This window comes from Carcharodon carcharias, chromosome 12 (assembly GCF_017639515.1).
Source record: "Carcharodon carcharias isolate sCarCar2 chromosome 12, sCarCar2.pri, whole genome shotgun sequence".
NCBI classification, from domain to species: Eukaryota; Metazoa; Chordata; class Chondrichthyes; order Lamniformes; family Lamnidae; genus Carcharodon; species Carcharodon carcharias.
In genome coordinates this window covers 28,213,438-28,226,536 of record NC_054478.1, presented here as the reverse complement: position 1 = coordinate 28,226,536, position 13,099 = coordinate 28,213,438, and the positions used below count along the sequence as shown (strand labels likewise).

At 44.4% G+C, this 13,099-nt stretch overlaps 1 protein-coding gene across 1 annotated transcript in view; it reads left to right on the top strand.

The window, feature by feature from the left end:
* The window catches only part of LOC121284660 (contactin-associated protein-like 5), a 736,588-nt gene that overhangs the window by 477,918 nt on the left and 245,571 nt on the right, over positions 1–13,099 (top strand). Inside the window, exon 14 of the mRNA XM_041200218.1 lies at positions 4,271–4,427. Coding sequence (XP_041056152.1) covers positions 4,271–4,427 — 157 coding nt within the window. The remainder of the gene's footprint in view (positions 1–4,270; positions 4,428–13,099) is intronic.

Here is a 13,099-nt window from a genome sequence, read left to right as displayed (position 1 = left end):
TCACAATCATGAAGGGTCTGGATAGAGTAGATAGGACAAAACTGTTCCTGTTGGCAGAAGGATCAAGAACCAGACTGTACATATTTAAGGTGACTGACAAAAGAAGCAAAGGTGATACAAGTCAAGAGAGGTCTGAAATACATGTGCTGGCACATGGTAAATGGAATGATGGGAATGTGAGGAAGTTCATAGAAGAGGAAGGATGGTTGCGCTTGAAAGGTCAGGCTTGCAAATGGATGTTATATGATGGAATAGGCTTGACAAGACAGAGCGAGGGGATAGCATGGTGTGAGCAGCAGGATGCAAGTCCATGTGCAACATTGTCCATCTTGGTTAGATAATAAATGTACTTCCTGAACTGAATCCAAGAAATTGATACAATGTTCCAGCTGCTGATCTGTTGGGAAACCTCCAGCTATACCTTTCCTTTTGGGAGCAACAGGTTTCTTCCTGCTAATGCTCGTGAATGGTATCGCTTTCTAACTTCACAGTTAATGGAGGTGTCAAGGGAGTGAGTGTAGCCTTTGAACATCCTGAATCCATTGTCATACCTTGTCCTCTCTTGTTTCCAACTTCAACTCCTGCAAATTTTATCTTCTGGTTGAACCTTTAAATACGAGCCTTCACCAACACTCACTCCCACACAATTGATGCCAAACCCACAAGTAAAATGATATTGAATTGTCTGCATTAAATTCCTAAAGGCACACATGCTGCATTTACTTCTGGGTTTCCCACACAATATTGGATTCTTTTCCCCCAACTACCACCACCCCACCGCCTCCCCCACCCCATCCCCACCCTCCATTCACAATGTGCCAATGAATAACTACCTGGGTCATTGTTTCACTTATTACACAGAAACTGACTGTAGAAAATGTCTTTCCAAGAAATCAGAAGCTGGAAAAGCTTTAAGAAACCAGTGGCCTATAGAGTGATATTCCTCCAGAAGATGAAGTGCTGAGCTAACTGAGATGTTTAGGATGAAACTAGTCAACCCGCTAATTATGAAATTGTGATTCAGAGGTTAAAGCAAGCTTTTGTATGTCACCCAGGTGCCTGTTTATCATCTATGAGCCAGCGGATGTTAGCTGTCTAATCAGGCAGGGGGAAGGAGAGGGTATCACAGTTCAGTTTGATCTTGTTCTCCTGCAATATCCACACACATGCATACTTTGCATGGACACTGCAAAATTGTTCTGTTGTTTTTGTGGTCACCAGGTATTAAGGCTAGGAGCAGTGCCCACTGCCTCTTCGTCCTGAATTGAACTGGTTCAGCACAAACAAGGAATCAAACCCAGAACCTTTTTGGTCTTTTTGGAATCAGTGCCACACCGATTATGATGAATTCATGTCTGAGCCTCCAGCAGTTTTGCAAAAGTCATCAGGCTCTGAAGGGGAACAATCTGGAAAACAATTCCTGAGTGGATCAACAATAAGGAAAGAACAATAAAAAAAAAATGATCTTCCACTGTTGAGAGAGGGCAGGATTTTTCCCGTGGGATCAATGTTCACATGGGAGTCAGAGGAACGCACTGTGTATGAAGCAGTCACCCAGCTGTTAGTTACTCGCCACAGGATTCCTCTGACCTGTTCTTGTAGCCACAGTATTTATATGGTGAGTCCAGTTCAGTTTCTGGTCAATAGTAACCCCCAGTGGGATATCCCAGTTGACAGTGGGATAGTCAGTGGTAGTAATGTCATTGAGCATCAGCGAACATCCCCACTTCTGATCTTATGATGGAAGGAAGATTATGAAGCAGCTGAAGATGGTTGGACTGAGGACACTGCCCTGAGGAACTCCTGCAGTGATGTCCCGGAGCTGAGATGACTGACCTCCAACAACCATAGCCATCTTCCTTTGTGCTAGGTATGACTCCAACCAGCAGAGATTTTTCCCCGATTCCCATTGACTCTAGTTTTCCTAGGGCTCATTGATGCCACACTCAGACAAATGTGGCCTTGATGTCAAGAGCAGTCACTCTCACCTCACCTTGGGAGTTCAGCTCTTTTGTCCATATTTGAACCAAAGCTGTAATGAGGTCAGGAGCTCAGGAGTGGCCAGAGGATGGGATCAGTGCTCAATTAAGAATGGTGGGTAGATGGAGGGCCAATGGGAACCCCCTCCACGTTCAAAGCAACAGCAGAATGCCATGTCAGGTAAGTGAGAAAGAGGACTCACCCAAGGTGGATTGCATCGTCTCTCCCATAATTTTAAATTCAAAACAAAATAAGGCCGTTGCAGCTGCTGTACCATTGTGCTCAGTTGGGGGTGGGTGGGAGGAGCCCTTCTGAAAGTAAGGGCCTCTAAATGTGTGACACTGTGTCCCACACTAGTCCCAGTTTGCTGCTGGAGGCAGATGTACTGGCCGCTGTCATTGCAGATCTGTGAGCAAGTTGTAATCTGCTTGGTTAGCTAATTAAACTCCAGCAAAATCCCTGTTCAGTTCTGGGTGCCTGAAAGCCTTGGCTTTGTCAACTGTATCAAAACTCACTGGATTTAGAGGAGTAGGATTTGTCTCTAAAGGAGAGTACGTGGTGCAAACTAGATAAGCAATGGGCTTAGATTTTTCTTTAACTTAAATTGTCAACACTTAACCAGGGAGGTGGCTTTCTGTAAATGTGAAAGACCTGGCGGCATGTAAAAGAAAACTAATATTAGAGTTTTTTTGCCCATTTTATGATGATGATGGTGATGATGATGATGATGATGATGATGGCAGGTTCTTTGTGGGCAAAGATCATGGGAAGGCTTGTCAATGTGGTAGTTGTCATGATCTTTGGACACTGAATTGACCAATTCTTGATCTGCAGATTCTTCAGCAGTTGGACCACAAGAGCTCCTGGTTTGGAAGTATAAGCAGATTCCTTCCATTGAACCTTTCTTCAATAGCCTCATGTCTGTTTGTTTCAAACTTTTAGGTAGCTTTCCTAATTGTTGTGTGCCAGCTGTCTCTGTTGGCAGTCTCCTGCACTCACACCCATTACTTACTTTGAGATACTGTGTTTTGATATTTAAGTTACTTAGTGCAAATCTCGAGAGCTGTTCAAACAGATATAATGAGCGTTTTGCTGCTGTGCATCATATTATGTCATCCTCAGGAGAAGCAGTTGGCATTTGTACAGAGCTCTACTCAACAGAATCTAAATCATTTGGCAACATTTTCAAAGCCCATGAGCTCTACCACCTAGAAGGACAAGGGCAGCAGATGTGTGGGGACATCAGCACCTGGAAGTTCCCCTCCAAGCCACTCACCATCCTGACTTGGAAATATATCATCGTTGCTTCACTGTCACTGGGTCAAAATCCTGGAACTCCCTCCCTAACAGCACTGTGGATGTACCTACACCACAGTGACTGCAGCGGTTCGAGAAAGCAACTCACCACCACCTTCTCAAGGGCAATTAGGTATGGGCAATAAACACTGGCCTAGATGGCGATGCCCACATCCCATGACATAATTTTTAAAAAAGCTTGTGAAATTCTAAAGTGGTCATTTTGGCAGCTTAGTGGCACTAAAAGCCTACAGAGTGGTTTACTGGCCTTTCTAAATGTTTCTCTAAACATTGGGCAGAAATTTTCACTCAGTGGGCGGGCGCGCGCCCAACCCACTCGAGCATGAATTGCCAAGCGTTGACGTCGGTAACGCGCACTTGAGCAATAGTTCGATCGGGCGGGATGAGGTTTCCAAAAGCAAATAATAATAATAAAATAAAAGTTTTAAAATTTAATTACTAACATGTCCCTGCTCATTTGGCAAAGTCAGATGAGGGGGACATGTTTCATGACATTTTTTTTAAAGTTAATTTTTAAAATATCTCTTCATCTTATGCAGCACTCACTCGCGCGCACGTGCGAAGTTCGCACTCGGCTGGCTCGCACTCTGCTGGCTCGCACTCTGGCTCCCAAACCCTCCCACACAGGCAGCACTCAGCGCTGCTGCCCCCGCCCGCCCCCACCGAACACTCCCACCAAGGGCAAAATTCTGCCCATTATACTTAAAACCAATGTGAAGTTGCAGCAATGCCAGATTACTGCCTGAAGAGGCTTCTGCTTCTATTAGATCAATTTTCAGGCTGGTCAGGTGCCTTCAACAAGTTATGCTGCAGATTCTACTTTGACTTGCAAAAGGGATGTAATTAATGCTAAATAATCGGACTAACTAGCCCTTTAAAATTGTCTTAAACAAATGCTAACAGCACTCTCAATTCACAGCCCTGGCTTTGTAGAAGCTGGCACTAGAAGTGGCTGTTTTTGTATTCCCCTCAGGTGGTGTACCATTCACATGGTGGATCGGGAGGACGAACGATAAACAAGCTTACTGGGGCGGTTCATCACCAGGAGTTCAGAAATGTGTCTGCGGATTGGAGGGGAACTGCTTTGACACAAATTACCACTGTAACTGTGATGCTGATAATGATAAATGGTAAGTCAGGCTTTAACTTATAAAAAGAAAACTGCAGCTTATTGTGCCTTGCTGGAATGACAAAATACTATTTCAAAAATACTTGAGCAAATCTTTCTAGATTTCGTAATTTGTCCACGTTTTAAAGTTGAAATGTTTTTACCATACGTAGTAATGGCTATGAATTTATGAACCTGTCTAAGAACATAAGAAGATAAGAATAGATACAGGATCAGGTCATACGACCCTTCGAGCCTGCTCCAGCATTCAATACGATCATGGCTGATCTTTTGTTTCAACTCCACTTTCCCATCCAATCCCCATTTCCTTTGATTCCCTGAAGTCTGTTTATCTCAGTCTCAAATATACTCAAGGATGGAGTATCCATAATCCCCTGAGGTAGAGAATTCCATAGATTCACAACTCTTTGAGTGAAGAGATTTCTCCTCATCTGAGTACTAAATGATCAGCCCCTTATCCTGAGACTTTGCCGCTGTGTCCTAGATTCTATGGCCAGCGAAAATAACCTCTCAGTGTTGACTCTAGCAGGTCATTTAGAATACTGTCTGTTTCATTCGGCCACCCCTCATTGGACTATGGACTAATTATAAAACTATCTAGTCTTAAGTACACGGACACAAATGGGCAATTTGGGGGTTATCAATGAAGCCATGCAGGTTGCACAGTGACCCACGAAGCTGCCTGCCCGGGGAATACACATATGCCTACTGCAAAGGCAGAGCTACATGAAGAAATTTCTCCCCTTTTATTTGCGACCTAAATTTCCTCATAGTTTTTGTGCCATACTTCAATGTGCTGATTTATTATAATGAGTTCTGTTTCAATCACACAACTGCCAAAACTGGGTCTCACTGTTACACTAATCTGTTGAATCAGTTTAACTGAGTTGGGCAAGGGATCAATGGCATCCTTGGTCCCCCAACTTGAAACTTCCTGGTCTGTGTGCTTTCCCCACCACCAATGATTCTTTCTGACGCCTTCACCTGCCACCGATTTCTGGCAACAACTTCCTTCCCGTGGTCAATGGCCTCTCCTCCTCGCTGTTACCATTGTCTTGATGCTGGTACCATGTCCCCCACACACTGCACTAATTTGTAGCTTTGAGCCTTCTTCCCTCCCTCCTTCACAACCAACTCAGACTTTGGGGTGATTGGAATCACCTCCACTCAAGACATCAACCTGGGACCAAGACTAGGCACCTTGTTTAACTGGCCTTCTACCAGCAACAACCAGGCAGGTTGATCACCCATGTACAGTCCTGCTTGAACATTGGAATCAATAAAGAAGTAGAGGGAAGAAATGGATAGCCAGCAATTGAAAATCCGTATTCCTTTTAGCTTGTGGTTATTGCAAAAGACTGAGGTTGGTTACAGTTCTCCCTGTGAATTAAACAAATCCTATCCATATTGTTGTTTTAGAGGAAATAATGCCACCACTGGATGAAGTAAGAATAGCAGATTTTTAAAATTTTATTTACTCTTTCATGGCATGTGGGTATCACTGGCAAAGCTAGCATTTGCTGGCTAAGCTATTTCAGAGTCAACCATATTGCTGTGGGTCTGTAGGATGGCAGATTTCCTTCCCTAAAGGGCATGAGTAAACCAGATGGGTTTTTATGACAACTGATAATAGCTTTATGATCACTACCAAGACTAGCTTTATATTCCAGATTTTATTAACTGAATACAAATTCCACCAGCTGCCGTGGTGGTATTCAAACCCACGCCCCCAGAGCATTAGCCCGGGCCTCTGGTTTACTAACTCAATGACATTACCACTATGCCACCACCTTGGGCCATTACAGCGTTACCATTAAGTTAAATGGACCAGAAATGTTGTAGCATTTCAATACATGAAGTTACAAATAATTGTAATCAATTCAAGCAATTTAAAACTTCACCAGCTAATTCTGTGGATTTACACAGGAGTTAAGACTAAATAGTCTTCAGATGAAGTAGGGTTAAAGTACTGGAGACAATTGAATAAAGCCAAATCATCTAATATAAAACAATAAAAACAAAATGCTGTGGATGCTGGAGATCTGAAATAAGAACAGAAAATGTCGGAAAATGCTCAGCAGATCTGGTAGCATCTTTGGACAGAGGAACAGAGTTAACATTTCAATTTGGATATCACTCTTCTTCGGAACAGATATAATTCAGTACTCATTTCAAAGTCATAGTGAGGCATTTTAATCCACAAAATCGTATGAGTTTGGGTCGATGAAAAGTTAAAAGTTCAACCCAACCCATCTTAACCCTGCTCATGGAGGAGAGGCAAGGGCTGGACAACCAACTCACTTTTGGGTGACAGATCAATCATTGAAACATTTTCAGAAGGCTGCTTGCCTCCATTTTGACATTGTTTCTGTTTTTAATACATGTTGGTCAGGTCTTAAACTCAGCAGGTAAAAGTGGGAGGGGCTGGATCCGTTAGGTAAGTACCTTTACCATAGTACTGGAAGACCAGGAGAAGCACAAGTGTTTCTTCCAACTCACTGATCAATCTCTTCCCACACCCTGTGATCTCCACACTCAGTTACTCACTAAGAGAACAAAGACACAAGATTCCATGGCTTCAAACAAACAGAAGATGTTTCACTATACAAGAGTCAACAAAGCAAACAGTCAATACTCTCTCTTTTACTCTAACATCAGGATTAACATGAGGGAAACATAAATTAACACATGAACTGTAGTCAAAAACAGCACAAACTGCACATTAAATTGCAGACACAACCAAGACAGATTCTATAAATTTCTCAGCAACCCACCCAGACATCAGTGATCACAAAAATTCTTTAAAACTCTGTCTTCCTCACGAGGAATTTCAGCTCCTCATCTTCAAAGAAAAGTTAGTCTGACCCCCAGTCAACAGCAGCTCTACTCCACCTGAGTTCCTTGGGTACAATTGCCACCCAAAAGGAGAATTATTCCAGATGTCTCTTAAATCAGCTCTAAGGTCCAACCTTCTTGGTCTTCTTTTCCAGCTGAGTTGATCTACTACTGAGACTTAATCACCCTGTGTTGGCCAGGCTGCACTGCAGTATCCAAACATGGGCACAGTTTCCACTCCTCTACCACAATGATGCCAACCAATGCTTCTGGCCTTCCCCAAGTCCAGCCCTTAGCAGCATGGAGCTACTAATGGCTCCCAGGGCTTTCTTTTTCTTAAAAACAAAAAAACTGTGGATGCTGGAAATCCAAAACAAAAACAGAATTACCTGGAAAAACTCAGCAGGTCTGGCAGCATCGGCGGAGAAGAAAACAGTTGACGTTTCGAGTCCTCATGACCCTTCGACAGAACTTGCGTTCGAGTCCAAGAAAGAGTTGAAATATAAGCTGGTTTAATGTGTGTGTGTGGGGGGCGGAGAGATAGAGAGACAAAGAGGTGGAGGGGGGGTGGGGGGTGTGATTGTAGGGACAAACAAGCAGTGATAGAAGCAGATCATCAAAAGATGTCAACGACAATAGTACAATAGAACACATAGGTGTTAAAATTAAAGTTGGTGATATTATCTAAACGAATGTGCTAATTAAGAATGGATGGTAGGGCACTCAAGGTATAGCTCTAGTGGGTTTTTTTTTATATAATGGAAATAGGTGGGAAAAGGAAAATCTTCATAATTTATTGGAAAAAAAAGGGGAAGGGGGAAACAGAAAGGGGGTGGGGATGGGGGAGGGAGCTTACGACCTAAAGTTGTTGAATTCAATATTCAGTCCAGAAGGCTGTAAAGTCCCTAGTCGGAAGATGAGGTGTTGTTCCTCCAGTTTGCGTTGGGCTTCACTGGAACAATGCAGCAAGCCAAGGACTGACATGTGGGCAAGAGAGCAGGGTGGAGTGTTGAAATGGCAAGCGACAGGGAGGTTTGGGTCATTCTTGCGGACAGACCGCAGGTGTTCTGCAAAGCGGTCGCCCAGCTTACGTTTGGTCTCTCCAATGTAGAGGAGACCACATTGGGAGCAACGGATGCAGTAGACTAAGTTGGGGGAAATGCAAGTGAAATGCTGCTTCACTTGAAAGGAGTGTTTGGGTCCTTGGACCGTGAGGAGAGAGGAAGTGAAGGGGCAGGTATTGCATTTTTTGCGTGGACATGGGGTGGTGCCATAGGAGGGGGTTGAGGAGTAGGGGGTGATGGAGGAGTGGACCAGGGTGTCCCGGAGGGAGCGATCCCTACGGAATGCCGATAAGGGGGGTGAAGGGAAGATGTGTTTGGTGGTGGCATCATGCTGGAGTTGGCGGAAATGGCGGAGGATGATCCTTTGAATGCGGAGGCTGGTGGGGTGATAAGTGAGGACAAGGGGGACCCTATCATGTTTCTGGGAGGGAGGAGAAGGCGTGAGGGCGGATGCGCGGGAGATGGGCCGGACACGGTTGAGGGCCCTGTCAACGACCGTGGGTGGAAAACCTCGGTTAAGGAAGAAGGAGGACATGTCAGAGGAACTGTTTTTGAATGTAGCATCATCGGAACAGATGCGACGGAGGCGAAGGAACTGAGAGAATGGGATGGAGTCCTTACAGGAAGCAGGGTGGGAGGAGCTGTAGTCGAGATAGCTGTGGGAGTCGGTGGGTTTGTAATGGATATTGGTGGACAGTCTATCACCAGAGATTGAGACAGAGAGGTCAAGGAAGGGAAGGGAAGTGTCAGAGATGGACCACGTGAAAATGATGGAGGGATGGAGATTGGAAGCAAAATTAATAAATTTTTCCAAGTCCTGACGAGAGCATGAAGCGGCACCGAAGTAATCATCGATGTACCGGAGAAAGAGTTGTGGAAGGGGGCCGGAGTAGGACTGCAACAAGGAATGTTCCACATACCCCATAAAGAGACAGGCCCCAGCTATGCCTGTCTCTTTATGGGGTATGTGGAACATTCCTTGTTGCAGTCCTACTCCGGCCCCCTTCCACAACTCTTTCTCCGGTACATCGATGATTACTTCGGTGCCGCTTCATGCTCTCGTCAGGACTTGGAAAAATTTATTAATTTTGCTTCCAATCTCCACCCCTCCATCATTTTCGCGTGGTCCATCTCTGACACTTCCCTTCCCTTCCTTGACCTCTCTGTCTCAATCTCTGGTGATAGACTGTCCACCAATATCCATTACAAACCCACCGACTCCCACAGCTATCTCGACTACAGCTCCTCCCACCCTGCTTCCTGTAAGGACTCCATCCCATTCTCTCAGTTCCTTCGCCTCCGTCGCATCTGTTCCGATGATGCTACATTCAAAAACAGTTCCTCTGACATGTCCTCCTTCTTCCTTAACCGAGGTTTTCTACCCACGGTCGTTGACAGGGCCCTCAACCGTGTCCGGCCCATCTCCCGCGCATCCGCCCTCACGCCTTCTCCTCCCTCCCAGAAACATGATAGGGTCCCCCTTGTCCTCACTTATCACCCCACCAGCCTCCGCATTCAAAGGATCATCCTCCGCCATTTCCGCCAACTCCAGCATGATGCCACCACCAAACACATCTTCCCTTCACCCCCCTTATCGGCATTCCGTAGGGATCGCTCCCTCCGGGACACCCTGGTCCACTCCTCCATCACCCCCTACTCCTCAACCCCCTCCTATGGCACCACCCCATGTCCACGCAAAAAATGCAATACCTGCCCCTTCACTTCCTCTCTCCTCACGGTCCAAGGACCCAAACACTCCTTTCAAGTGAAGCAGCATTTCACTTGCATTTCCCCCAACTTAGTCTACTGCATCCGTTGCTCCCAATGTGGTCTCCTCTACATTGGAGAGACCAAACGTAAGCTGGGCGACCGCTTTGCAGAACACCTGCGGTCTGTCCGCAAGAATGACCCAAACCTCCCTGTCGCTTGCCATTTCAACACTCCACCCTGCTCTCTTGCCCACATGTCAGTCCTTGGCTTGCTGCATTGTTCCAGTGAAGCCCAACGCAAACTGGAGGAACAACACCTCATCTTCCGACTAGGGACTTTACAGCCTTCTGGACTGAATATTGAATTCAACAACTTTAGGTCATAAGCTCCCTCCCCCACCCCCACCCCCTTTCTGTTTCCCCCTTCCCCTTTCTTTTTCTTTATTATTTCGTGAGATGGCCAGCAATTTTTGACTGTTATATGATGCGCCTGCATGCCATTGTAATGTAAAGGTGCTTAGCAGAGCAAGGGTTAATGTGGGACTGGAGAATAGCACTGCCCACAGTATGATGCATAGAGTCACAAGCTAATAGACTGAGAGAACAGTCTAGAGAAAACACTCTGGAACCAGTCTGCATGGAGGTAGCAGCACCATGCCTGTCAGTAAACTGGGATCTGTAAATAGTTAAAGGTTAACAATAAAGGGTTCATGTTTAAGTATACAAGTCTCAAGATCTCATCATTGAGACATCTAAAGAACTCATATCACAACATGGTGCCAGAGGTATGACCTCCTAAAAGATATCACATAAGCTGTGATCTGAAAGGTGACAGCATTTTAAACAATGAACAAAGGACAGTATCCTAAGGTAAGAAACACTAAAAGCAGCTGCAGCTGATCTAGAGAAACATGCACCTAAGAAGAAAACTTGAAGAAACAATCTTAGAAGCTTTGCTACAGCCTTAGAAGTTGAGGAATCTGCCAGAGTGAGTGGAAGTTTATTGCAAGACCCCGAGTAACACAGGGTCAAAAGGGTAAATGATAAAAGTGGCCCCAGGGCTCAGCGGACTTCAGCAGTGGTGGCTATGCTGCATTGAAGTTAAGAAAAAAATGGCTGACAGAGTCAAGAGAGAACGCTGCAGGGCACAGTAACAAAAAAGGAAAATGTCCCTGCAGAGTTTTTTAAAAAAGAAGAATTGCTGCTTTTCTGAAGGTTTTCAAAAAAGACAAGCAGAGCAAATGGAAAGAAGCACTGTAGCTTTGAGTTCAATAAATTGCACCTGCCAAAGCACCCAAAACGCAAAGCTAACAGAGGCCGGCAGAGTTTTTTTTTAAAAAAATAATCACTCAGGAAATAAAAGCTGCAGCATTTTCTTTTATAAAAAGCTTGAAAGAATGCCCATGATTGGGGAGGTCCCAAAAAGCATAGAAAAATCACAGGCAGCTGCAGACAGCCTGAATTGAAAAAAATGGTTACTGTGCTCACAGTCTTAAAGGGGAAATGCCGTTTAAAGTGGTAACTACAAGAACAAAAGAAGCCATAGACAGCAAGTTAGAAGAAACTCCAGAGAGAGGGAACACCCAATAAAGTGTCAAGGGCAAAAATAAGAGACCCCATAGGGAGGCCAACTCCCAATAAAGCACCAAGAACAACAAGAGACTCCAGAGGGCAATTCCCAATAAAGCACCAAGGACAACTAAAGACCTCAGAGGGAGGGCAACAAAAGACCCCAGAAAGAGGGCAACAGATGGCAGTGCAGTGTGAGCAGATGGCCATGAATGAAGGAAAACTATGTGAGGTAGCTCAAAAGAAGCAAAACATGCAAAACGTAAGTGAAGCCATTCTGCAGGAAAATGTTCACATGAACTGGAGGGTTTGAAGCACAAGGTTCAAGCTGAGTATATACCTTTGAAAATGCACAACAAACTGAAGTCTTCAATGAACTAGCTGTTTGAGATCTGAACAAACAAATTTCAGCGATGGCACGAAGGCATCAGGAGGAAATAACCACCCTCAATTCCACAGTTGGAAAATCAAAACAAAAGTTGGGAAAATTCAATCAGATATACAACCAAGCAAAACAGCAGGCAGAGAATACACACAAAGAAGTTGTAACCCTGAAAGAGTCCTTGAAGAATCAATATGTAGCCATGGAAAAATATGAGGTCCTTAAAAGGACATTGAATATTACTTCAGGAAAAGCTGTAGTGGAACTATCACTAGCAATGAAAGGATGCACTGAAGCCCAGAGTGAGTTGGCAAGAGGTCGACCAGCAAAAAAAACTGTTAAAAGAACAGCTGATTATCCTTCAAGATCAAATGCAAAAGGATTGCATTACCATTCGGCAACATAAAGAAATGAAGACTGTCTTAAACAGCAGAATGGAAGCTGGGCAGAAAAAAAAACTCGAAGCAACTCTAATGACTTACAGGGAAGCTCAAGGTGAAACAAGTAATCTTTGCAAAGAAAAGGAAAACCAGTTGAAAGACCTCCACATGTTACAAGAATCCCTCAGGTCAAAGTATCTTCCTCTAGAACGTTCTGAAGAGAAGCAAAATGGATGTAACATCATTCTGAACAAAGTGAAGGATCAGCTGGCGGAGAAGGTTCAGCAAAGTTCAATATTCCAGGAGGAAGCTGAAACCTACAAGAAACAGACTGAAGAGCTGAAGAAGCAGTTGAATGGAAAAGAGGAGGCATTGAAAGGAAAAGCCATAGAAGTATTCAAAACTGCGCAAGGGTTAAGAAGCCATGAGTTGCACAATTACAGAACTGAAACAAGCTAAGACTTCACTGGAGACAGACTTGGCTAACAGTGAAACCAAAATGAAAGACAGGAACATGCTTCTCTTGCTGGCAGAGAAAGAAAACATGGAAATAAGATTGGGATATGTAAATCTGACACTGAAGCATGAGGAACTAGAAGAAGAAAAAGCTGAAGCTGAATGAAAAGATTCATAAGCTTGCAAAAGGGTTAGAAAATAAAACAGCAAACAAATGTTTGGCAGCAATTGTGAAACATGTGGAAATGAATGTTCCATTGCAAAATGTCTTAGTCCAG